The 27,619-nt window shown below is 33.6% G+C and overlaps 2 protein-coding genes across 2 annotated transcripts; one reads left to right on the plus strand and one right to left on the minus strand.

Annotated features, from left to right (window-relative positions):
* Positions 1–272: 272 nt before the first annotated feature.
* On the plus strand, positions 273–13,060 carry LOC113868397 (phytochrome-associated serine/threonine-protein phosphatase). Its single transcript, XM_027503914.1, has 10 exons — positions 273–484; positions 843–989; positions 1,085–1,152; positions 1,363–1,420; positions 4,512–4,622; positions 4,748–4,798; positions 6,522–6,665; positions 6,744–6,839; positions 7,381–7,452; positions 12,810–13,060. The coding sequence occupies exons 1-10, from the start codon at positions 404–406 to the stop codon at positions 12,891–12,893; spliced, it is 912 nt and encodes a 303-aa protein (XP_027359715.1). The 5' UTR covers positions 273–403; the 3' UTR covers positions 12,894–13,060.
* A 3,746-nt stretch (positions 13,061–16,806) lies between these two features.
* LOC113869345 (probable uridine nucleosidase 2) lies at positions 16,807–21,904 on the minus strand. The gene is made up of 9 exons (XM_027505631.1): positions 21,697–21,904; positions 21,407–21,522; positions 21,243–21,302; positions 20,530–20,715; positions 20,342–20,446; positions 20,143–20,239; positions 19,149–19,256; positions 18,936–19,071; positions 16,807–17,172 (listed from the first exon to the last, which is right to left on the minus strand). Exons 1-9 carry the CDS (start codon positions 21,749–21,751, stop codon positions 17,064–17,066), a joined length of 972 nt encoding a protein of 323 aa, XP_027361432.1. The 5' UTR covers positions 21,752–21,904; the 3' UTR covers positions 16,807–17,063.
* Between the last annotated feature and the right edge of the window lie 5,715 nt (positions 21,905–27,619).

Raw genomic sequence — 27,619 nt, forward strand, 5'->3', positions numbered from 1 at the left:
ATTGTTATAGAGATTAAATGAGAATGAAGAAAGTTTTTGGAGAACTTGATTAAAAAGTATAAAAAATATAAACCCAAATGAGAAAATCACAAATAAAAAAAGCATAAATTTTATTTAATTTTTTAAATATATAATTACTTAATGTTGTCTTTTTTCTTAAAAAAGAAATAAGTAATAATTTTTAAAATATAATTCCTAAAGGTTCTTAGTTTTGTTTCTAAGTGAAATTCACTTTAGATAATAATAATAATAGGTAACATTGGTGATGGGTCAGAGTTATTTCATTTCGTTATGGAAATAGAAAGAAAACAATAATAAGATCCTAAAAATTGGTTTATTGTTGACTGGGGGGAACCTAACTAGGAGTAGTGTTTGGCAGCGCGGAGGGCAGAGAAAGTGAGAGATGGATTTGGACCAGTGGATCGCAAAGGTGAAGGATGGCCAACATCTTCTCGAAGACGAGCTTCAACTTCTTTGCGAATATGTACGCTTTCTGTTCGCTTTTCGCTTTCTCCATTTAGGGTTTCAGTTTCAATTTCTATTTCGGCTTACGCTAAGTCTTTCAAGTGTTCAAACGAACCACATCAATCACTTGCTTGTTTTCGTTAGTTGCGCAGCTTTTCGTATCGGAAGAGCCGATGTGCATCAGAAACAAACTTTAGGGCTTTGTTTGTCATTGATGGATATGCTGTGTGCATTTGTTTTTTTGGTCATTGCTGTGTTTTATCTGCAGTACTATTACTGTTCTTTTTGTAATTCTGGCGCTAGGGATAACTTGTGCCATGTTGCAGGTTTTACATTTCAGCTTAAAATTTAAATTGAACCGACGATTAATATTTCAGGTTAAAGAGATCCTTATTGAGGAGTCAAATGTGCAGCCTGTGAATAGTCCAGTGACTGTTTGTGGTGATATTCATGGTCAATTTCATGATCTAATGAAACTTTTCCAGACCGGGGGTCACGTGCCGGAGACAAATTACATTTTTATGGTACATACTACACTTCTCTTTTGGAACTCGAGGGTGTCATCATGCATTTTTACAGCATCTCGTTTCTTGAGTGCTATATCTTCCTAATGTGGCAGGGAGACTTTGTTGATCGGGGTTACAATAGTCTGGAAGTATTCACCATCCTCTTGCTTCTAAAAGCTAGGTGTGTAATGTGTTGTTTCCATGTATGCTTGCATCTGCGTTAACTTGTTCATGTGACTTCGAGTAATGCTATTTTTTTAGCTTCCTTGTGGTTCTGATTTATTGATCGTGTTTGGATCTCAAATGTTAGAAACTAGAATTATAATTATTGTGATTTCATAATTACTTTTTTTTTTATTGATGCATCCTTTATTTTTTATTAATTTCATAGATACCCAGCTAATATTACCCTTTTACGTGGAAACCATGAAAGTAGACAATTAACACAGGTATGCTTTTATTCTATCATGTACATGGCAATTCTACCCGGCATGAATTTTTCTAGACTAATAGGATTTAATTTTTAGTAAACAACTTATGCAAAAGAGGAAACTTCATTGAAGGTTTCTACCTGACATGTCTCATTGATTGTTTGTTTGCTTCATGGATGTCATTTTAACATATGCCAATTCTAATCTTAGATAGTGTTTGTGATGTTGTGATTATATGCATGACTTCATTCATTGCATGTCCTCTTACTATGTTGTTTTCCACGTTGCTTGAGCTGTTGAAATCACTGAGACATAGTTAGTTTCAAATTTCAATAAATGTCAAGATTAAAAGAAGAATTTGAATTAAGCCTTTAGTAATCTTAAATTTGGTCCTTTTGAAATTTATTAACATGAATAGGTAATATAGAAGGTTTAGAGACTGCAATGAAGGTTTAGAGATGGTTGTATAAGTTTTAAAATGACCTTGATAACTAATGTAGTTCAGGCTGCAAACAGAATCTCATGGTTCATAGATTGAGGTTTGGCAATATGTGAAATGGAAACCTGGTTGCTGCAATACATAATGTGAACTATGTTAGTTAGCCTTGGTGGGGTTTTATTCGTGGGTTACCTGACTTGGTTCTTGACCTGTGCATCACTACTGGAAACTTGAAATTTTTAGACTTAGTGGAAGCTTGAAAATTTCCTTTGATATTGCTGGGTAACTTGTTTTGTCTTCTCTTTTGAATAGCAACGGTGCATGTCTGGATTAGGCCATATTCTAAAGCTAACAGCATGTTATGTCATGGGTCCTGGTGTAAAAAGTAGGGGCCTTGATGTAGTGTATGTGATGCAGACCTGTAATCAGAAATTAGAAAAAAACAAGAAATGGCAGGCAAAAAAAACGCTAGAGCAAAGAACAAGTATGTGTGTTATGAGATTGAAAAGGAAAATTATAGAGGAGAAATGTGTTCTTCCACTACCCAGAGCTACAGCTCGTATAGAGAACTCAGTGGCTGTCCATCCTAACAGAAAGATAATACCCAAAAAGATACCCTCTTCATTCTCTGCCCCCACTATGTAACCACCCGCACACTCCTTACCCCAACTAATTCTGTGCCAACTCAGCACCCATCATCTTTTTGTTTCTCTTACGAAAATATACTTTCCATGACTTAGGTCCAGCAACTTCATCTTGGACTAAAGCTTCCCTTGGCCCATCTTCATCTTGGGCCCTATCAGTACGTCTGAATATATGTTGAAATTTCATAAACACACGTCCAATCACCAGAAGCTACGCTGTGGTGTCTTGATGAAGTGTATGTCTGCATATATATTAAAATTTCATAAACACACGTCCAATCACCAGAAGCGACACTCTGGTGTTAAGAAAAATGTATGTTTAATGCATTTAGATGCGTATGTTTCATCTGGATTTCATTATGCTTGGAACAACAGAAAATAGTTCATCTGACTTTTTAGCTTGGCAGAGAAATATACGGTGTTGCAAAATCTAATATAACTATAGTTGATGTGATTTTAATAATGCTGTGAACGGAGCTCAGTTTTTGAGCCAAATCAAATGATAACTCATCATGTTTACATGCATGCAAGTCCATATCTGCGTGTCTCTAGTATGACATGTGATAAGCTTTTACTTTTTATTTGAATATTATCATAGTTTTTTTTTTTAAATATTTTTACATAAGCTTTTACAAGTCAAGCCTACGAGTGAAGTTTATTGTAGCTTCATCAGTGAGTATTGAGTTTGACAACCTTGACTTTTAAATTACCTATAGCTAACCGGAGTTGCATGGGATCTAAAATTGGTTTTACTCTTAAAATTTTTTTGCCTTAATTGCACTTCTAATCCTTGTGCTTTGGCCTATGTGCTTTGATCACCCTTAGTTTTAATTACTACCATTTAGTTGTCATAGTTTACCAATTGTTCAAATTAAATCTCATGCCAAAATTTTATCCAATGACTATTAGAATTTTAGAACTGTAACAGAGGTGTGATATAACATTGATTTGTGTAGATTCACAAAGGAAAAAAAATAAAAAATAAAAGGGCAAATTACACTCATATCCCTTGAGGTTTAATAAAATTTCATCCAATACCTTTTTCCTTCACCCTATATGAACCTCCCTTAATTTATTTAACAACATAACACTGCATACCCTTCTCAATTACACAAGCCATCCCTATGCAGTTATGTGAGTCAGGGGAGGTTGAAGTAATGTAAAAAAAAGGAGTGGTATCGAGTGAAATTTGGTTAAACCTCAGGGGGTGTGAATGTAATTTGTCTTATATAAAACCATTAAATAAAAATAAAAAAAAGGTGCCTTCCACTACATTTTATGCATTTTTTTTTATTTAAATATTTATACATATTTTCTTTTGGTAATTTATATATATGAATGATATGGTAAACCTTTTGGTAAACCTTTGGATGGAATTTTGAGGTGAGGGACTTAACTTGAACAATTGGAAAGTTATGAGAGAACTAAATGTAAGCAATTGAAACTTTGGGGACTAAAATTGCACATAGGCTAAAAAGTATGGGGACCAAACCTACAAATAGGCCTTTTTATTCCTTTATTATAGTCACACATTATGTTAGACTTGAAACAAGGAATCATAATGGTTCATTTGGTACTTCAGATTATCTTACTTTTCAAAGACTTATACACAGATAGGAAACATTAAAAGCAAGTGAAGCACATCTTAAAACAAAAGCACAAGGCAGGAGCATCCTGCACTAGGTTGCCCTTTTTATATATCTATGGATCTACCTTCTGTAATCAGGCTCCATTGTTTGACTGGATTAGCAAATATGATGAAGTTATGATATTTTGTTGTTAAAAGATTAGGATTTCTTTGATTATTTAACTTATTGAGCTGTTTAGGGACTTGTGATCTATCATTTTTGTTTTGCTTGTTTTTTTCTTCTGTTGTAAAATGTCAAAATTTATGAATTTGTATTGCTAGACCATATAGATAAGATGTGAATTGTGAAAATGCTAAGATAAGAAATTGTACTGTGTTTTGTACTATCTTTTTGTTTCTGCAATTTTATGTTGATTTTGTATTTTTATGTTTTGCTAGGTCTATGGGTTTTACGATGAATGCCAGAGAAAGTATGGAAATGCTAATGCTTGGCGATATTGTACAGATGTTTTTGACTATCTTACACTGTCCGCAATTATAGATGGAACTGTAAATCTTTTTTTACTCCCCAGTCCTTCTTCTATTCCTTATGTGCATGTGGGCAGTGCAGTGCATGAGATTTTTTATTGAGTTCTGTTAAAAATTAAGTCTTGTTTTTGCTCTGATTGATCCAGGTGCTTTGTGTTCATGGTGGCCTTTCTCCAGACATTCGAACAATTGATCAGGTTCTCTATTCAGTTGCTGGTTAAACTCAATGTTGTTTAAGACTGCATGGATTTGAATGGCTTGGTTAGAATAAAAAAGACAGAATTTTATCTTAAATATTGTTTTTTGGTTAAAAATAAAGAAAAACCAAATTTGTGCTACATCAACTTGCAAATGTATTTTGGCCTGATGTGGTTTATATCTTTTCAAATAAAGTTTTTGGAATTTTCCACATTAACTTTGTCTTTGTGAATATGTCTAGCCTTGTGCTTTTTCTGTTTTTTGATACTTTATGTGTGGGGCTGATGCATATCATGATGTGCTTATATTTGTTACATCTTAGCTTGTTACATGATGTGAGGTGTTTATTTAAATTAGCTTGCTGGTTCTTTCTTCTGCCCCATACATCCCTGCCTATTAAGAGAATAAAATATCACTATTTGGACAAATTGATAATTTGGCAAAGAGTTGGATTCATTTGTCGTATTTACTTTTCAATTTGAATTAATAATATTTTTGTTACTTGTGAATTAATAATGTTATCTGTTTTTACTTTTTGTTTGACTTTAGAAATTGTTTGCTGTTTCATTTTAATGAATTTGTTGAATTTAGTTTTTATAAGTAACAAAATCTAAGTCTTGAATAAAAATTGTCTATATTCTTCAAGTTGCTTTTTCAACACTGCAACTAAAGCACTTAATAGGTTGTTGGGTTCTTTTACAGTTATTTTTGCAAGGTTGTCAAACTCAAGGGTCTACATAAACTAGTAGAGCCTCTTTAGACTAGACTTCTAAACTCAGAAAGCGTTACCTAATGCCAAAGTAATTTTTAAAACACCTATAATAGTATCCAAGCAGAATTTAATGCAACATGCAGAATAAATAATCAACATTCCAACTTCATAATATAGCAAACCACATGGCAAAGTATTACAGGACAGATTAAAATCATACATAAATGATCATATCATAAGTTCATATGGGCAAGCAATTTACCCAAACACTACAATCAACAAATCAACCACAGTATTACACTGAACCTGAAAATCAATGAAAAAAGCAGTACCATACAATTAATCAATCAACAAAGTGCACTGTACCGCAAAATTAACCAATCCATGAAAGGAAAACAACAGAAACAGCAAGGAGGAGCAACAGAACCAAAATAAGGACAACCTTTGACTAACAGAGCCAGCCAGAACAGAATGAGAGAGGCTGCAACTTTGGTTGAGCAACGCAACCAGACACTTTAATTGTGAAATGCATAATGCATGAGCTACCTGAGCTCTGACACTGGTGGCAATGAATAGGCAACTTGAGCTTTATCAGTGACGGGAATGAATCAATGGATATGTGGATCAGTTTGCATTTTGGTCAAGCTATGATGCTAAATGTTGAAAAAGGTGAGGCATAAATGAACTGTTTTGCGTTATGCAAAACTTTAGCTGACTTAGGAATACAAAAAGCTGCTGCATTTTAGGCAAAAATAACATGACCCAGTGGACTCTCTGACTTGCCCTTGATTAATGAGTTTATGTGGGTATCTACCCAGATCCATCCATGTCTACTCACTGAGGAGTTTTCATGCACCTAGACTCTGTTTTCCTTGGGTTGAAGCTTTTACCTGTTTCAGTCCGAGTTGACTCATGAGTTTGACAACCATTACTTGTATAACTGAAATATTGGTTTTTAAAGGTGAACTGTGAATAATATAGGTATTGGTTTAAATATTGTCATATGCCAGATAAGGGTTATTGAAAGGAACTGTGAAATTCCTCATGAGGGGCCATTTTGTGATCTGATGTGGAGTGATCCTGAAGATATTGAAACATGGGCAGTCAGTCCTCGTGGAGCAGGTTGGCTTTTTGGATCCCGGGTCACTTCTGAGGTAAAGTATTTTAATTGTCTATTGCTTATTGAATTGAAAATTACGTCTGGATTTTACAAGTGCATTGATTTCATGCAGTTCAATCACATAAACAATCTTGATCTTGTTTGTCGGGCTCACCAACTTGTTCAAGAAGGTCTTAAGTACATGTTCCAAGATAAAGGCCTTGTAACTGTATGTATCTGTTTCTTTTGAAAATTTATGATTTTCATGTTTTTTCATTCTTTTAATTAGCATGTTTTTTTGAGGTGGTTTGTCAAGTGAGAAGACTGATTGAAGCTCTAGCAAGAAATAGTCCAATTAAAATGGGTAGAGGAAACCCTGGAGAGGTGGCTCAAGTTGTAAGCAAGCTTGATTTTAACATTTGAGGGGTCTCTACAATGTATAAGGTTCCAACTTGTGGAATAGCACTTATTGGGAAAGGCAGTTCCAAACAATGCCTTGAGCGAGGATTTGTAGGAGATGGGGAAATTTATTAGTAAGACCAAAAAATGTGGATAGGAGACGACCTGAGAAAACTAGGTAGAAATTATTTAAGAAGACTTTGCTCTAAATGGTTTACTAATGACTTGGTTTCTGACAGGGTAAATGCATTTAGGCAATTGTGCCTTCTGGGATAAAGCTTAATTGCTGTTGTGTTTAACTTTTGAAAAATTTAAGTTATCGTCTCATTTGAAAATTGAGGTCAATGCAATAATTCTATTGAATTTTGCAGGTGTGGTCTGCACCTAATTACTGTTACCGTTGTGGAAATGTAGCTTCTATTCTTAGTTTCAATGAAAATATGGTGAGTCACCTGAAGCTTGTTTTATTTTTAAATATGTTTTCAGGATTATATTGGTTGGTTATTGGATCATTCAGTCTCGCAATGTTTGTGTCTTTGTGATGCCTTTCTTTTTTTGCATGTCTTGTATCTGTGTGATATAAATCATGGCCTCTTTCCTTGATGCATCAAACATTATTCATTCTTGAATGACCTTCATATTAGAGAAATTGAGAGATGGAGAAGAATACATGTTTTCCTACCCCTACAGATGTTGGAAGTGGGGACATTTTTTCTCTATATTTGAATATTGCTACAAAATGAGTTATTGAGGGATAGATGGTGAGTCAAATACAGTTTGAATACTGACATGCATACTATGTGGTCAGTCACCTTTTGTGTATCAAAGAAACTAATGTTTATTGACTGTTACGAGGTTTTTATCAAGTACTGGTAGAATCAGAGTTCTGCACTCTGCTGATTATTTCTTCTGGATTCAAAATGATCAGTTTCATGATCGCTAGATTTTTTTAATTTATAATTGGGTTCTGAGAGAGCAATCTTTGAGGAAGAAAAGAAGATGGGGGAGTGTGGTGATTGCATTGTCTCCAAGCTGCTGCTTGCTAAGTCTGAAATGTGAATACATGATGAGGTGGTAGCTAAAAGGTGTTTCTTTAGGCAGGATTATTGCTTCTCCTGATTATGGATTGTGGTTTATTGTTTGTTTTTTTAGTGGCCTTAACATACCTGGATTTTTATATGGATTAAATAACCAGGTTGTACATGGGTTTAAACTTCGAACAAACTAAAATCCTGTAAAATATTTATAAAGAAACATTATAAAAGTATTGATAAAGTTATGTATGAAGTTACATATATGTTCTTGTAGAGTTGAAATTACAAGGCACAGATGAAAAATGGTAAAAGGGAGATGTAGGGAATGTATGAAATATTTCTCTAGACTACTTACTGAGGCTTTGATGAATTGTGATACATTACTATCATATAAAACGATGACTAGTTTATTGATGATGAATTGTGATACATTACTATCATATAAAACGATGACTAGTTTATTGATGCTAAAAACATGACTTATGTAGAAATTACAGAGGGATTGGATGGAATAGCTTGGGTGGAATGACACTCAGATTCATACACATATTGACAACCAAACCCTTTATTTTGGTTGAACTACAAGTAAATGCTTACTTAACTAAAAGCATTCCTATTTCTCAACACACCCACTCAAGCTGAAGTAACTCTGCTTGTTACATATAAACAACTTAACATAGGAATTGTCAAATTTAAACTAGGAAAATTTGTAAATTAGAGAGCTTTACTAATCACCACCTGTATTAGGCTTTGTGAACTATGGCTTGCAAACATTTTTTAGGCTTCTCAAAGCAATGAAAGAAATGGGGGAAGTGAAATGTTTAAGGCAGGAGAGGAAGGAGATAGTGAACAAAATAAACTAGAATGATTCCAACATAAAAAAGAGTGAAATTGTGGGAAGTAAACTCCGTTCCAAATTTTTGAAATTGCTGTGGAAACTCAGCATTAGGTCACAATGCTACTGTTACCATGTTGAAATTTTCCTTTTGGTGAAGAATGGAAGATTATACAGGGACAATGTGAAGACATATTTCATTTGAGACCGAATATTTGTGATAGAAAATACTAATGCCTTTATTTATTTATTTACACTAGAGATTTTGGATAGATAACTATTGCAATGTAAGTACTTACTCAGTTACTTGACTATAACATAACATTGTTACAAATTGGTTTGTAGTTAGAGTGTTGACCTATATAAATTACTTGCAGTTGCTGTATGGGTTTGGTGCTTTGACTTTTATCGTTTGAATTTCTCTATGAATAAAGATTCATATGACAAAAATGGATCCTTTCATGTTAAATTTTCACATGACCCTGTCATGTGAAAACTCTCTCCAGAAATATTCGTAACTATTGATATTATGATCCCGCCAATTTAATGTCTATGAAGAGAGAGATAGAGATAAATTTTTACGCAACAAGGTTACAAGAAAATTTAAAAAGAGAGGATCCATTCCCTTCACATATGTTTTACTTCTTCCAAAAGTTTACATAAATTGCCCCAACATCTTTCTATATTTTTCTTTCTAATCTTTTAGTGACTTTATAACATTAACAACAACCAAATCTTATCCCTTCAATGATATTTTGTCACCTTTTTCATTATAAGTGCTACTCCAATATTCTTGCATATACAAACATTTCTTATTCTATCTTTTCTCATGTGACCATCCATCCACTTTAATATTCTTATTTTAGTCACTTTCACTTTTTTTTTTGTGTTCTTTTAAGGTCTAACATTTACTATCATATACAATAACTAGTCACATTACAATACAATAAGACTTTTTTTTCAGTTTGATAGATAATTTATGATCACAAATAATAGTCGATGATTTTCTCTACTTTAATCACCCAACTTGTACAATAAATAACATCTTTGTTAATTTCATACCCCAACTATCTGAACTTAGAGACTTGTGGTATAATATGATCTTCAATTTTAACTTTCAAAGCATAGTCATTTTTTTTGTGCTAAAATTATAATGTATATACTCTGTCTTACTTCTGCTTGAGTGAAACTTTTATATTCTAAAGTCTCCATCCATAACTTAAGTTGAGTATTAACTTCTTTTGGTTTCTCAACCAGCACTCTTATTTGCAAAGAGTATGCACTTGAAATAATTTTTTGTATGTCACTTGTACGTATATTTAAGATTAGGTTAAATATGTAAAGGTTTAAGGTGGAGCTTTGATGTAAACTTATTCATATAAGAAAGTCTTTAGACATGCCTTCAAGAATTCTCACACATGTAGTTATCCTTTCATACATGTTTTGTATAGCTCGAATATATATATTAGTATATTACATGAACTCATTTTCTTTCTTAAACCTTCTGCAACACTTTTTTCGTACATAATCATATGCTGTTTTTAAGTTAATAAAAACCATACATAAATCTTTTTCCAAAATTGTGCAAAGTATAGAGGAATTAAATTTGAGTCACACTTCAAAGTTGTGGAAAAAGATGATTGAACATAGAATATAAGAGAAACTAAGATTTTAGAAAATTAATTTGGTTTTATACCAAGAAGGTCTACAACAAAAGATATATATCTTTTATTAAAAATGATAAAAGAATATCGCTACAAAGAATATGACTTATATGATTTTTATTGACTTGGAAAAAACATATGATTGAATACCTAGAGAAATGTTATAGAAGACTTTAGAAAAGAAAAAGGTCTGTATAACATATATTTAGGCTATACAAGACATATGTGAAGGTAATTATCTGTGTGATAATTTCTGGAGGTGTATCTAAGAACTTTTCAATAAGAATAGGTTTATATTAAGGCTTTTCTTTGAGTCTTTATTTGTTTAATCTAATCTTAGATGTTCTTATAAGTGACATATAAAAGATTATTCTAAAGTGTATGCTTTTAGCGGATGACAGTGTTGGTTGAGGATTCAAAAGAAGTTAATGCTAAACTTGAGTTATGGAAAAAGACTTTAAAATCTAAGGATATTCGCTTTAGTAGAGTAAGACAAAATATATGCATTGTAAATTTAGAGAAAAACAAGATGGGGATGGTGTGTTAAAAGTTAAAATTGGAGATAATATTATAGTACAAGTTTCTAGGATCAAGTACTTGGGATTGATTATACAATATGATGGAGAAATTAATGAAGGTGTTGCTCTTAGAACACAGGTTGGATGGTTAAAGTGAAGGAAAACATCTAGTTATTTGTGATCGTATAGTAACTATTAAGCTAAAATGAAAGTTTTACTGAACTGCAATACGATAAGCTATCGTATATGGTAGTGAATGTTGGGCTTTAAAGGAGTGGTAGAAATGAGAATGTTAAGGTTGATGGGTTGTTGTATAAGAAAGGATAGAAGAAATGATAGTATACGTGAGAATATTGAAATAACACGCATAATGAAAAAGATGACTCAATCGCATAAGGTGATTTGGTCACTGTGTAGAACAGATCTTTGGAGGCACCAGTTAGGAGAGTGACTTGCATGACTTTTAGTTCAGTAAAAAAGGGTTGAGAGAGACCTAAAAGAAGCTTTAATGAAGTTATTAAAAAGGTCTTTTTTGATTAACCAAATTTCTTAAACTTGGTTTTTGATCGAGTTCAATGGTATTGTATGATTCATATAGTTGACTTCATTGAGTGGGATAAGGCTTAGTTGTTGCAGTTATAGCAATACTTTTTTATCGACTTTTGTAAAATATATATAGCTTTTGTCGTAGATCTTTTTAGCATAAAATCAAATCTTTTAGTGACTTTAATAGTGGAAAATCTTTTCAAATGGTGTTCTGAATTTTTTGTCTTTTCATTTTTGTATATTAATAAGCATACATCATGCTCACCTGTTGTTTAGTATAAATCCTCCCAAGGGGTATCTATCCTTGTCAAGTTGCACTAGGGCTTTTTGAGCTAGGCGACATGTTGGGTCAAGCAGTCTAGCATTACTAAATAAAGCCACTTTGGAAAATTGTACAGAGAAGCAATACGTGTCTTATGGGGACTAAATAACAAAAATATGTACTTTTCTTGTACTCGTTAATATTTGTGAGTTTTGGTTCCTATATGGTAGGGAATGCTGGGCCTTAAAGGAACATGAGAAAAAAGTGGAATTGAGAGTGGCAGAAATGAGAATACTAAGGTGGATGAATGGACACTCAAGAAAAGATAAGATATAAAATAATATTATTCGAGAGAATATTGGAGTAGCACCTATAATTAAAAAAATGACTAAAAATCGTCTAAGGTCGTTTGGTCATGTGCAGAGAAAACCTTTGGAGGTGCCAGTAAGGAGAGTGAATTGTATGATTCTTAGTTCGGTAAAGAGGGTCGAGGGAGACCTAAAAGAACTTTATACAAAGTTATTAAAGAGATCTTTTGATTAATCAGATTTTTGCAAATTTGGTTTTTGATCAAGCGCAATGGCGTTGTGTGATCTATGTAACCGATCTCACCTAGTAAGATAAAGTTTTATTGTTGTTGTTGGTGTTGGTGGTAGTTGAGCGGCTGCTGTTACTTGCCATTAAGGTGATGATGATGTTGGATTTGTCTGGGATAGTAGAATCTGCTATCTTACATCCTGTATCCCAACTATTTATTTGCTAATAAAATTGTTATTGTACAGAATGTGTCAGGCATAATAAAAATTATAAACTTGTAGCGTGGATGATACTTGGATGTTGCAATGGTTGTAAAATTATGATGCTTGGATTTTCATGGCTGTGATCATGCTTTAGAAGTTACTAGCATTTTATGTGTTCACTTACATTTTTTATTGTAATAGGAGAGAGAAGTTAAATTTTTCACTGAAACAGAGGAGAACAACCAGATGAGGGGACCGAGGACAGGCGTTCCATATTTCTTATAACTTGATGATGTTTTGCTTGAATTTATTGTAAAATTATATAGTAAATGACTTACGATTATGGTTGGACGATGATAGTCTTGTATCCTGGAGTTTCAAATGCATTGCCTTTTTAAAGGTGGATTCTATTTTTGCCACAAGCTTTTGCAATCTAAATCGTATTTAGCACCGTATGTGATCTCTGTTTTTCGGTGCTCGTTGGGGGTAGCTAGCATTCGTCAAATTGGAGCTATTCTAGGCTCCCTCACGAGATACGTAAATACTATGGACCTTGAATTACTCTACCTAGGGTGTTCGTAGACCTACCTGTACGACCGTACAATTTGGTGTATATTGCTTTCACGAGTTTTACTGCACCAAAACCCAAATGGCGAGTTTTGAACGACGAGGGAACGATCTAGGTGTTTTAATGTCAACTTTAGTTTAAATTGATATTTCTTCTCCTAAATCGGTAAATACTCATTTTGGCTTCTCAAATTATAATTCATTATTTTAATTCTTGACTTTTATAAAAATTTTATTGTGGTTAATTTTTTGAAAAACACTCATTTCAGTTTTTTCTTTTTTACTTTGTTTTCTATTGTTGTTTTATATAATTTAAGGTGATTGTTACTTTCTATTTGAGGAATTAAAATAGGTATTTCCTCTCTTCTTAAAATACTCCAAGGGTTTTTTTTTTCTTTTCTTTTTTTTATGTTCAAACAGTAAAGTTTTAGTCACCAGTCTCTACTCTTGTTGCCTAGCGGCGTTTCCTTGTGTTGTCATATACTATAGGTATGGCTTGTTAAACCACTACACGTTATCATGACAGCAGTGTTAACAAAGATAAATACCATGTTTTGGTAAAATGAGTTGAAAGTTGGAGTTTCTAGCTTTTATTAAAGTTACTTGAAAGTTGTGAATTTGTAGTTGAAAATTTATAGTTGTATAAGTAACTAATAAAATTAAAATTTATTTGGTAAAATAGTTGTACAATTAACTGATGTGTTAAATGATTTAAAGGAGATCTAATATTAAATTAATATAATATTAAAATTAGAATCACTTATTTTGTTTATTTACCATCCATTAATTAATTAAATAATTATATATAAAAAATAATTTTTCTTTACATATGTTTGAATATGAAATATTCTAAGTCATTTTATTAAATATAAAATACATTTGGATAGAAGAAATAAGAGGATAAATGAAAAAAATGGAGGGAAAAAAAAAGGATCAAAACTATTGGAAGCGTGAAAAGAACAAAATGAAAATAAGATTAACGTATGTATATAAGATTTTAATTGTGAGATAATAAGTTGTCTTTTTTAAAAAAAAAATAAAAAATGTAATATAAAAAATATAATAAAAATATTAGTAGGAGCTTTTGAAAGCTACACACTTCTTCAAATAGCTTTAGAAAAGTTAACTTTTAAAAATTACAATCCTTTCTCATTTTTTATTTATCAAATAACTCTATAAACTTATTGATGAAGTCAATAAATTACTTGTTACTAAATAAGTTACAAGCTACTTCTATTAAATATAGTCAAAATTAGTTCTTTAAGCGTAGGAATAGTGGTATCCATCCAACATGGACCGTGGTTTAACGCCACAAAAAGGAAACTATAGCATAATTATCTTATTCTTACATAATACAAGAGGTTGTGACAACATCTTTAGGGTCTCTCCTTGTGCGGGGCTCTATCCCATCATGTGGGGTTTTTCTTTTTTCGTTTTCTTGTGATGTTTTTCTCTTCTTTTGCGAAGTTTCATACTCGTGTTCTAGATTTTTGTACTGGTTGGATTTGTTTTGAGGAAAGTGAGAGATTTGTTTTTAATTATATTGTGTTTAGTGTTTAAGGATTGTTAAGTTGTATTTGGTATTAAGTATGGATGCCTGATCTTTTACTGCGTATTTATTGTGCATTGTCGTAAAGCTCTTATACTTAGTATCCTTTGATTGTAATTGCTGTTAGGTTTTTTTAATCTATGAATATTTGAAAAAAAAAAAAAAAAGAAGCCTGGGATGACAGCCAATTCAAAACAAGAATAGAAGAAACATAGGAGATAACTGGGTGAGTTTGATTTATATTGATAGTAGCTGCAATATAATAGTGTAGAATCAAGTAGTAATCCAAGGATGAAGCGGTTTTCAGGGAGTGCAGAATAATCGAGTAGTTGCAATACAGTAGAAGATACTCAAGTAGCTGCAAGACAATAGTGTAGAATCAAGTGGTAGCAGAAGGATGAAGCAGTTTTCAAAGAGAGAAAGAAAAGCTAGGAAGAGATAATACATGCATCATTCCGTATCTCAACTCATTCCTAAAGCATATATATTCCATTTTTTTTGCTAATGCGCATATCTCTCAAGTAGGTGGTTGCCTATCTTTTTTGTATGCTTCTTCTAAATCCCCCTCCCTTAAAAATAAAAGTAGAGGCTTAAAGAAGAAGATGGATTCACCTTTGTCATGTCTCGAGACAAAATCATGGGCACGATTGGATAGAGTGTATTGAATATGATCAACAGAGACATGCATTAAACCTATGTTCCTCAAAAACAAAAATAAAACTTGGGATAAAACCAGAAGATCTATTTATCCTCCTTTGTTATGACTAATCCACTAGTCTTCCAATAGACATCTTGTGAAATTCTTAAGTTTTGCATTTCCTTAAGAAAATATTCTATCAGATATTGTTATGTTCATTCCTCGTGACTCAGAAGACCACTAAAAATTGTAGAATTGTGGTAATGGCTTATATTTAAACTTGGTTCCTACAAAAAAAAAAAAAGTACGAAAAAAGTGGTTCTTAAAGTATGTTCTTGTATTGGAATTTGTGAAAATGCCGTTTGTATGATAAAACAAACAGAGCTTAAACAGTAAAACACCATGTTTAGACTTCGGCCTTCATCACATCATTGCTTGCCAAAGCGTAGTTTCAATTATGAGCCACAAACCAAAGCCAATGTGCAACAACTAGATTGATTGCCAAAACTGAATCCAAACTGTATTCAAAATTCAAGTCGCACCATTTCTTTGCCATCTTTGCATAATAACAAGGTGTTCTAATGAACCCATCAACCCACCCTTCACCACAAGGAAAATAAAAACTTCAAGATCAAACTGGAATAACTTCTGCTCTGTATCCTCAACCCTAAACTCTACATAGATAAGCCATTAGCTAACCCTTGACTAACATCCCCTTTCTGAAAAACTTTCCATTAATAATCTTCTCAACACGGATCTCTTCACACCTCAAGATACCTTCATTAACATTGCCTTCCCCTATGACTACTACGATCTCGTCATAAATTGAACTCCCACTCTCTTTAATGCATCTCATCCTCAACCTCGAAACTAAAAAAATCATATAAAGGACTGACAAAAGCTGCATACAGATGAAAGGCTTGACATAGCAAACTCTAACAGAGCCTAGCGTAGAGAAAAGAGGGAGGCCTTTTTACTTCCATCAATTTGAGATTTATATTTGCGGTCTTTATTTCATTTATAGTATTAATACGTACTCATTTGTTACAATGCACTCACCTATCAAGCAATTGAATTATCAAGATGGGTCATTTTGGATAAACTCAGAGATAAATAATCTTAGAAGAAGAAAATAAAGAGTTAAAATAAATTAAACTTTTCTTGTAAGTTAAAATCAACTTTTGCACCTTTCTTGCATAATATATTTTTTAATTGGAAGAAATTTGATTTATATTAAGTCTTTATTTTTTCTCTTATAAGTATTTATTGAAAAGTTTATCTACACTAGACCAACTAAGACTAGTAAATTTAACAACAGTTTCCATTTTCTCTTCTGTTTTCCGTTTCAAACAAAATATTACAAGAGTGTTAATATATGATAGAAGAATGTTAGCAACACACTCTTTAGCATACTTTTTATCTCTTATACTTTTATAGTTTTCAATAAATTCTAGTCAATAATTAAGGGTGTTAAAACAGTGTTAGTTACATTCCTTGTATGATATTTGGAATAAGAATGAAAATTTAATTAGTGAAGGAAAATGAAGCAACATAGTTTTTTCTCTCTCATTGAAGTTGAAATGAAATGCAGCTCAAGAGCATTTTAAAACAGAAATTTAACGAAACAGCTTTTTTAGTGCTATTTCAATGTACATAGACGAGACTAATAATGGTGCCATTTGAACACTTCATAGTAGCTACTTCAAGAGTCCATAAGACGATCCATGACCAATTTGACAACTCTTGGAGCATCAACTGTAACAGCTACCTTTACTGTTGGCTTATTGGACCATTCATTGATTTCACCAAACCTGGCTTATCATAAACAGCAAAGGTATACAAGTGAGAATACATACAGAGAATGTACTGCAGATGCTGACAATGGGTTTGTAACACAAGGTGAAGAAAAGAAATTATCACAAAAGAGGTTTGTGTAACTCCATTTCATTTAATCGTCCCTTACATTGTACCTTTTCACAGTTGAAAACCATTACAGAAAGAGACCCTTTACTTGGTCCTCCAAACATTAGTATCCCACTGCAGTATTTCTTCATAGATTTTGTCATTAAAGTGGTCCTTTAAAATTCTGAAACATCACAGTATTTGTCTTTATGGAGGAGAATAAAGAGTGACAGAGACCAATTTTGTATATTTTTCATCTTTCAGGGATTGATTTGGTGACAAAAATCTTATCCTGACTAATATGGTAACACCATAATCTTTGGAGGATCAAGTAAAGGGTTAATTAATATTTAGAAAATTGGATGATTCATAAGGAAAAGGTAAAGTAGACTGTATTTAATAACAATTTGTTTCTACACCTAATGTTCTACACCTTTTAAGGAAAAAAGGGAGAGCGAAGAGAAAAAGTGAATCCTCAACATATGCAAATTTCCCAAGAATACTGAACAAAAGGAGCTTTTGGAAGAACATAGCTTTCATATGTTATTTTCAGCTTATCTAATAAGCTTTTCATTATAGCTTATCAAAATAAGGACTTTTTATTCCAAGAAGTTTTATGGTCAAATTTATGATACAAGCTTTCATGTAAACAGAGCTTATTGAATAATCGCTTAGTTAAAGCTGTGTTTCTAAATGCACCTAAAGTCTATGTTCTGCATGAAATGAATAGGCAAACTAGAGTTTATAGGAAAAAGGGAACCTAGATTTGATGATACTTTGGATGAGGTTTACACCATCTGGGACCACTAATTTTTACTGGCTTAAGATACTTGCCGCAAGTTCTCTTGACATTATTTCATCATTGTAGCATATTTTTTTTGACATGTAAAGCATAATATCAAGTGCGTAATGCAACAAATCAGAAACAATAATGGAAATGGTAATATTGTAAGTCCAAAACTCAGCGAGTTAAAAGGTTTTATATTATGTTTTGATGATTAACAAATCATATTGAAATGAAAATGTTATTATATTACTGAATTCCACAATGAATGCTTTGATTGTCTTTTGTGTTTGTGTTAAGCTTTGATGTGCAGATCTGTGGATTGAAATGAGAAGGATCAAGACATGGCTAGGTGGGCTCTACAAAGGATAAGAAGTTTAAATATCAATGCAGAATAGTTGATCAAGTGGACTAGCACTTGTCTTGAGGGTAGCAATATAATTATGAAAGGGTTTAAGTTCTTACAAAGACAAGAGTGGAGGATAATATATGAGCAAATTGATTAGTACCAAATAATAAGTATCCAAACAAAAGGTTGGGACAAAGGCTTACAACACAAGAAGACTTATATAGAAAAGTAAGAATAGAAGCTCAAAAGGAAATGTTACAAGTTCTAAAGAATCTTGGTGCTTGATAAGAAGAGAACTCAAACGGATTAGAAGAGCAAGGCTTCAACATAACAAAGAAATTCATTTCTACAGTCTTTCGTTCTTGAGAAAAAGTTTCAGGACAAATGCAATCTGATACCATCTTAACACAATATTTTGTATAATTTGAAAAGAATTAGAACTAGGTACGAAGTGAGCAATGACATGCATACAAATATAGATAAATTATATATTAGCCTTAGTCCTCTTGGGACTTGTATCATCTGCTATTGCTTTCTACCTTTTCTGTTTATTGTAGAGCATTGTGAGTCCCCTTGTAATGCCACTTGTTTGGACTCTAACAATACCCTCCATGCAAGTTACAAGTGAAGGATCAATAGCAACAAGAAGTGTTGCTGGGTCATGAAGGTAAACCCCTGGATACAAAATAACTATAATTAGTAATTCAGATTATTAGGTCCTACCAATTTTTTAAAGCACTACGAAGACAAACCTTTGGTGTTGTATGCCTCATGATGGTAAGAAAAATACACATCTAAGATTTTGGTCAAGTATTGAGCAAATTTTCCATTTGAACTAGCCAACTTTTCTCGATCAGAACCTAGTCATTATTTTAGATGAATAAACCATAGCATGGGTGAGTCTGGTGCCAGAAGAAAATAAATGACATGAACCATAATTAAAACAGTAGTATGGTAATGCTGTTTCACTGGTGTGAAGTTTTCTCATTAATACTGAAAGAGTGTGAATATGAGACAGAAACATTACAGCAAAAAGGGGGGTTTGCAGTTTGTGAACCGTGTCTTTATCAATCCAAAATATGGAGATACTTAGCTGCCATTGGCAAGAACAAAGAGTTGCTAATGGTAATACCATGAAAAAATGAATGCATTCTCTCTAACCCCAATGAATAATTATAAAATCAAGAATCCTGTACAATATGTGCAAATTAATTGATTGTTACACACATTACATTAGAAAATTATTATAGATAGATTCAAGATGAACACACCATGTTTAAATAGAAAAAATTTGCATATGCACTTGTTCCATTTTGCTCTACAAAATATGTTGGGGTGTAGACAATACAACAACCAAGCCATCTCTTACTAGGTGAGGTCGGCTATATGGATTACAGGATACCATTGACTTCAGTCAAAAACCAAATCTTTAGAAGTAGACAGTAAATGAAACTATTTTAGTAATCTATTTCACTATTTATCCAACAATACTTCTATGGGTTCGGTTGAGCTGAAAACTTTATATAATGGAAATTATTAAATAAAAAAAGTAAAAATATTCCTATAAAATGTTGCTAGTAAAAGAAGCATATATCCTGAAAGAAAAATAAAATAAAATTACACCGTTCAAGAAACAGAGGAGTAAAAAGCTGTAAACCACAAAGGAAAATAATCCATTTAAGCAAGACAAAATGAATGCGAATTTTATAGCAGAAAAAGATGCATAGGAATTTGACAAAGTGGTACTTGTCAAAACAACTTGGTGTGTAACATTTATCCCGACTGCAAGTACATCTGCCCCACTTGTGAATACAATGTCTGCAGCATCTGGATCACCAAATATCTGAGAACCAAATCCAACCAGAGTTAGAGAGATTGAGCTGAATTATATAATATTTTTATGGAAGTTATATTAATGTTTTAAATACAGAATGGGAACACTTACGTTGGCTTCAGATGCTGGATTCACATTGCCATTTACTGCAAAAGCACCACCAAGTAGGACAATCTGCTCAATGTTCTTAGTGAATTCCGGATCCATCTGTATAGCCTGCAAAAATACAAACATTGTCATGAACACAGTATGAAGAGTAACATGAAAATGCCATATTTGAAATTGTACATATATCAGACCAAAGCAATATTTGTAAGTGGGCCCAATGCCACGACGGTGACTTTGCCAGGGTTAGCTTTTGCTTGATTAACCAAAAAAGTAGCAGCTGATTCTTCAAGGGGCTTCCCCTTTGGTGGAGGGAAATTTTGGTTGCCAAGTCCATCTGCACCATGGACAAAATCTGCAATACGAAGTTTTGCTCCTTTCTGCTCAGAGACAAGGGTTACAATAATTAGTTACGTCAAATGCAAACATACACTGCAGAAGCAGAACTCCTAATTTCATACCACAAATACTGTGTACCATTTTCAGTGAGATGATCAATTACAATGCAAATGAAAGAAATATGATCTAAATGAACAGTAAATATCGATTAATTTTCTTGAGTGTAAAAAAGGGTTAAATCTTATTTTGTGATCATTCAGGTATAAATGAAGAAAAGAATATCATGTTGACTGCATCAGATTATCATGCATTTGTGCCTCATTGAAAATTTCAAGTGTTCTGACCATCTAATACAAATAGTGTAAAGTATCCAAATTATATGATTATCGCATATTCATTCAATTAAAGAACAAATATACTTATTACTTCTAAATAAACATTCATATCAATTACCAAAATGAAAATGGGGAAGTGGGGGGAAATAAAATGGACATGAAACAGATGGCAGTAGGTTGTTGAAAACGATGCGATCTTAAAATCAAAGAAGTGATAGAGATGACAGACTTACAGTTAATGTCACATGAGATCCTTCAGCCACTGGTATATCAGTTCTCCCTGCAACCTCCAACTGCATATGCAAGTAGGTGACTTTTTTAATTTGAAGTCAAGTGTCAACAACTTGATTAACCATAGAAAACAAACTCTTCTGGGAAACACTTCCAATATCTTTACCAAATGCAAGGCATTCCTCGTTGCCAGAGTGGTGTATACATTGCCATAGATAGTTGTGAGTCCAATAACTTGTATCTCAGGTGAACGTAGAGCAAGGAATATTGCCATAGCATCATCTGCATAAACCAATTGGGATTTTCTCAGAGAAACAAGGAATTGGAAAAATAAATCAGACAAAGTGTGTAATTGAAAACAAATTTCAGTTTTGAGAGAAAAAGCAAAGAAACGGAAACTTGTAATTGATTAAAATGCAATGAAACAACAAATTGAAACCCAGATAAGCATGTTACCGATTCCAGGGTCGGTATCGATTATGATCTTCTTTGGTTCGGTATCGGTTGCCATATTTACAAAAAGAGAAGAGATGAGTTTATGTCTTCACTTCTTTGTGATCTGAAATGAGAGGAGTTGATTTTGTTATGTTAATGGAACATACACTAAGAAGACAGCTAAATTGGCCTTGTTCTTTACTCCCTCTATTCATTCTAATTCGTTTATTTTATTATTTACAATGCGTTCCGCATTCGGTGACTCAGCATTGTTGTGTTGTGCTATGCTCAGCAATCCACACGATATATAAAATTAAGACCAATTAACCCTTTCGTAATATGATAGGCGTCTTTAGACTCGTCGTGAAACTTAAGCGATGTTCATAAAATTTTGGCTTAATCTGTTTGGTCTTTTTAATTTTGATTTCTTTATTTTTAATTAATTAAGTTCTTTTATTTTAAAATTTGTGCATATTTAGTCATATATTAATTTTATTTTTAATTAAAACTCCTATTTTTTTTTTTAATTCAAACAAAATAAGGATTGGAATTTTATCTATGATAGACTGCTATTCTCAACATTCTAGTGTCTCAGGATGCTATTTGATTGGGAATTTTTGCCTGTTCCAACACGGATATTGTTGTTGGTAGGTCATTATTGATTAAAAGTCAAGGATGGCCGGAGCTCTTGATACAGGGTGGTACGAAGTGCGGTTATGGTAACTTATAATGGTCTAGTGATCTTCAAAAGGTGGTGTTTCTATAGGACGCACTATAACGCCCAAAGTGGAAATTTGGCTAGAGAAAAAGTATAGGATTGTGAGATAATATATCTAAGAGTGATCGGGGGTCGGTTTTGGGTGGGTTGGAGTAAAAAATTAACTAATTGTACTTAACTGAAATGTTAAAAAAAATATCCAATGTTATTTAATTTTTTTTCGAATAATTTAGATTCAGATACGTCAGATAGCTTAATAAGTCGATTAATTAATTCGATTAAATCTTATGCTAATGAAGATCACAGGACCTGGGGCTCACTTAATTATGGTCTACCTTCTTGTGTGCCACGTGTTTCGCTTCTTTTATTACAGCTGTTAATCACCACCAATGACGTGCACTTCATGTGGCTAATTGATTTTGTCTTTACCATGTTATGTTGGATTATTGGGTCTTAAGCTCTGTTGGATTCCAGACACACGTACTCTTGTACATCTATATAGGGATGAAATCAATACCTACCTAGTACGAATGAACATCCACCGATAGCAATATATTTATTTACACATTTAAAAAGTAACACTCAACTTTACTATTTATTTACACATTTTACGTATATAATCGGTCGGTTTTGGATACCAATAGTATCATAATTTTATATCTGTCACAGACCTTATTTAACTATTTTAATCCGAAAATATTATTCTATTCATCCAAAATTTATTAATACCCGTTTTTACTCAAGTGGATTGTTCAAATTCATACGAATTGAAATGAATTGATCGGATCTGCTCACCTCTAAATATATTGGACTAAAAAGTTCCTTTATATGCATAGGTGATGTTAGTTGAGGTAGGTTTATCGTTATGCGCACCTAGTACTATAATCGTTTAGGCATAGAAGTACATGTAACATATGTAGAGTATAAATAACATATTCAACAAAATTGACAATGTGCAAAAATTGTCCGAGTTGTTAAGTAGTGGAAAGATGTTTGTGTAATGTGTAACGCTCTGAAATTGTAATAATGATATTTTGATTTATTAAAATAAATATATGTGGATTGTCATATGTTGATGTGTTGATTTACATGATGGTGATGTGGATATGTGTATGTGACTTTGTTGTGCTGTGAATATATGTGTAGAAATACGTATATGTTGGCTTTTGGTTGGAATTGGACTGAGGAATAGAAGGCCTTGGATGTAGGACATGAATCTGTCGCGATCTCATTGTAGCAAGAGTATTATGGGCGAAGGGGGTGCAACTGTAGCATTCTAGCTATAGCGAGAGGCTCCTCGATGTAGTGAGAAGGCAATAGAGAGGGGTGCATTCTGGGTTGTAGCCTCGCTATAGTGAGAGTGACTCGTTATAGCGAGATTCTACAGAAATCAGAGCGCAGTTTTCTCTGAGATTTGAAGTGTCTAGGGTTCGGGAAATGCATTTCCACTCTTCTCTCTTCATTTCCCTTTCAATTCTCTCAACTAAAAACCCATTCTTACATATTAAATTGCCTCCAAAGCCATTCGGAAGCTAGATTGAAGGTTGGAGTCACATTTGGAGCATTTGGAGGTAAGTTTTGATGGTTAAGATTTTGGTTTTTTGTTCCACTTCTTGATCTCTTGGGTTCTCATGGAGTTTTCCATGTGTTTTAGGGATGAAATTTGAGTGGGGACCGTTTTCTACCATTATATTGTGTTAGATCTTAGATTTAGGTAAAAGGGAACTCTACCCTATCTCGTTTTACTTAGAATTCGTTTCTTGTGTTGGGTATTGTAATGTGATTAGAATAAAATGTGGGATGATGTGTATTTGATGAGAATGGTTTGGTTATGACTGAATTTTAATGGAAATTTGATGTATGACATAATGTGATTGATATTGAGAAATGTGTGTGATGAATAGTAAATGTTGTGTATGATTGAATGACTTAATTGTAATAGAGTTGTGATGAACATATGATGTGGTTGAGTGTAATATGACAGAATAGGTGTGGACATGTCATTGTTGATAATGAATGGTATGAAATGGTCGAATGTGTGTGAAAATGGCATGTTGATATTGATTGTGATTGTATTTGAATATGTTGGAAAACTATGAATGGTTCAGCGATACACTGGGGGTGTGGAAGATGAGGACATAGAAATACTTTGGGGAAGAGAGGGTAGTGGTGACACCAACAGTGAGCGTGGGTGCACCACAGGCCATACACTCTCCTCCTATCTCGGCCTCTGACTAACACCTTTACTAAGGGGCTTGTGATCGCACATGTTGTATCTGTGAGGTAGGAGCTATCCGGTGACCATCCATGGTGTGAAACTGAGTAAGTCCTTGAGGTTGAGGGCATAATGAATCTGTGGTCATAATGCCACAGTGAGCGTGGCTAACGTGCAGTGAGCGCACGTGCACATGTGCAATAATTGATGGTACAATGAGTGCACCTATGTGTGTGAATGAGAATTAAATATTGGAATTATTGTTTTATGCCTGTTGATGCATGACTGAGTTGTGGCAATAAATTTGTGGAATGTGCAAGGTGAGTCTTTGTGCTTATGTGTGTTATTGTAGAGTACTCACCCTTACATTTATTTTTTAGGTGACCAAGACGATCAACACTGAGCTTAGTGAAAGGATGGATGAAACTGCTATAGGATTTAGGAATTTATTTTTAAAATTTGATGTATTAATTAAGTTCTGTATCAATTCTTGATTCAAATTATAATTCATCCTTATTTTGAAATACTTTATTAAACTATGCTTGGAAACCATTTGAATGAAAATTTTATTATTCCCAATTTTGCAAAATTTATTTATTTAGAAAATTAAATCAAGGTTACAATTTTGGTATCAGTGCAATTCATTCAAACCGGACTAGGGTAACGAGCTGAGGCGTCTAAGCTGTGTGTTGAAATGTTTTGATTACCTAATTTATGAATGTTGTTGTTGATCTAATGGCTTAAAGTGTGGTTTGTTGAATTTATTTGCTAAGCTAGATTAGAATGGCCGGTAAAGGCAGAGGAACTGGAGTTACTAATGACCTCTTAGAGCGAATGACCCAAATTTTGGAGGCCTTGGTGCACAATCAAGATGCAGAACCGGCTGAGTACCGAAGGTTGTCTGCCTTCACTAGTCACAATCGTCCTAAGTTTAAAGGAGGGTTTGACTCCGAGGGGCCTATAGGTGGTTGGTTGACGTGGAGAAGATCTTCCATGTGATGGGGTGTAGGGAAGAACATAAGGTGAACTACGCCATATATATGCTATGTGGGGAGGTTGAAGACTGGTGAAGGTTTACCAGTTAGATGTTGCCATAAGAGGGTGGCTATGTTCAATGAGAGGCGTTCAAGGTGAGCTTCTTGGGAAACTACTTTCCCTGAGATCTGAAGAAGTAGAAGGCCCGTGAGTTCCTTGAGCTGAAGCAAGGAAGTATGACCGTGGGAGAGTATGCAGCAAAGTTCTAAGAGTTGATGAAGTACTGGCCTCACTGCCAGTATAAGGATGGAGAGGAAGACTTGTGTTCTCAGTTGGAGCATGGGTTGAGCCCAAAGATTAGAGCTACTGTCAGCATGTTTCAGTTGACTGACTTGTCCACTTTGGTAAGCAAGTGTCGGATATTTGAAGTTAATTTGAAGGGCAAGACTGTGGACATTAGGGGGAGTGATCTAATAAGGAAAGATAAAAGACCCTTTAGGTTTTCAAAGTGGCCATACTCAAGCTCCAGTCATTCTCAGTCTAGAAGGAATTCATCTCAAGAAAAGAGTAGTTGGAGTGGCTCAGGTTCAGGTTCCTTCAGGGGACCAATCAAGTGCTTCAGGTGTGGAGGGCCACACATACTAAGAGATTGCCCACAACTATGGATAAATTGCAGTAATTATGGGAAGTTGCGGCACACTGCTAATGTGTACTGGACTGCTGATGAAACGATATTTAGCTACTCGTCATGCAAAAGATTGTCGTTAATCCTCATCAAATATGCAAAGAAATGAATGCAGTACTAGGGTGTTATCCTAGGTCGTCTCCAAGGAATTTTTGGTTGGGAACATACATCGAATAAGTGTAAACATGTATTTTAAAGCAAGTAAATTGGGGGGAGGTTTGTCAATTTCCGGATTTTAATCAAGAACGAAATGTAAATTTAATGAAATTCAATCAATTAAAATGAGTAATCCCTAGTCAAGCAATGAGTTCCATCATTATTCTTTCAAATGATTCAATAATCCCCTTTCTTCCCCTTGAATTAAGTTAATCTAACAAGCGAAGACTAACTTTAACATCCCAATTAAAATTAAGCATCTTAATGGGCTCCAATCTCTATCCCTAAGATTAAGCACCCTCAAGGATTAATCAAAATTAAGCAATTTTGATTTAGAATTTCGTTAGGTAAATTAGGGTTCATTAAGCAATGTTCCCTTCATGCAAATTTCATTTCATTAAGAGATTGGGGTTAATAAATTCAAGGAAAGAAAGATTTATATTGCAATTAATCCCAAGAATTCAAGATTCATGTGCATTGACTAGGAATTACAAGAAAGTTTAGCCCTCCATATGGATGGGCTTCACAAATGAGAGAAAGAAATGCAAGAACGTAAACATCATTAATGTAATTTCAACAAAAATCAAAAGAGAAATTGGAAATTAAAACCTATAGAGGACCCTTGGCTGTCACCCAAGACTCCAATGTCGTAAGAAATTATCCCAATTTGGCAAAGGAAAATTGTGTAAAGTGTCAAAAGTCCCGTACCCTAATTCCTAAAATCTATTTATAGTGGATGACATGTCACCAAAGTGTCCACTTTTGCCTTTGAAAGTGTCCACTTTGGGCCTTGAAAGTGTCCACGCGCAAAATGAAAGGGTTGCCACTTCTCTGGAGTTGCCACTATTTGTGCTGAAAGTGGCTACTTTGGTGCGCGTGGCTACTATGAGAGCCAATAGTGGCCACGCGCAGGATTGCTTCAAAATCAGTGTCCTGGAGCTTCTGGAGTTGCCACTTTTGGGCTTGATAGTAGCTACTTTGGTGCTTTTAATGCCCAGACTTGCTGTAGTTGCCACTTTTGCTCCTAAAAGTGGCTACTTTGGGGGCAACTTTCATCCAAGGACCAAGATTTCTTAGAATTAACTTGGGGATTCTGCAAAATTATCAAGATAATTAAAATTGCAATCTATATCTATGTAATTAAATGCAAATTAACTAAAAATTAATAAACCTATGATTTTTACTCAAAATGTAA

Source organism: Abrus precatorius, unplaced genomic scaffold (genome assembly GCF_003935025.1).
Source record: "Abrus precatorius isolate BTA unplaced genomic scaffold, Abrus_2018 Scaffold6, whole genome shotgun sequence".
In the NCBI taxonomy this organism is placed as follows: domain Eukaryota; kingdom Viridiplantae; phylum Streptophyta; class Magnoliopsida; order Fabales; family Fabaceae; genus Abrus; species Abrus precatorius.

Coding starts and splice junctions, on each gene's coding strand:
- LOC113868397 (XM_027503914.1), top strand. CDS start 404: ATGGATTTGGACCAGTGGATCGCAAAGGTGAAGGATGGCCAACATCTT. Junction 485..842: donor TTCAACTTCTTTGCGAATAT/GTACGCTTTCTG, acceptor TTAATATTTCAG/GTTAAAGAGATCCTTATTGA. Junction 6,666..6,743: donor GATCCCGGGTCACTTCTGAG/GTAAAGTATTTT, acceptor GATTTCATGCAG/TTCAATCACATAAACAATCT.
- LOC113869345 (XM_027505631.1), bottom strand. CDS start 21,751: ATGGCAACCGATACCGAACCAAAGAAGATCATAATCGATACCGACCCT. Junction 21,523..21,696: donor CGATACCGACCCTGGAATCG/GTAACATGCTTA, acceptor TGGTTTATGCAG/ATGATGCTATGGCAATATTC. Junction 19,072..19,148: donor TGAGGCATACAACACCAAAG/GTTTGTCTTCGT, acceptor TTTTGTATCCAG/GGGTTTACCTTCATGACCCA.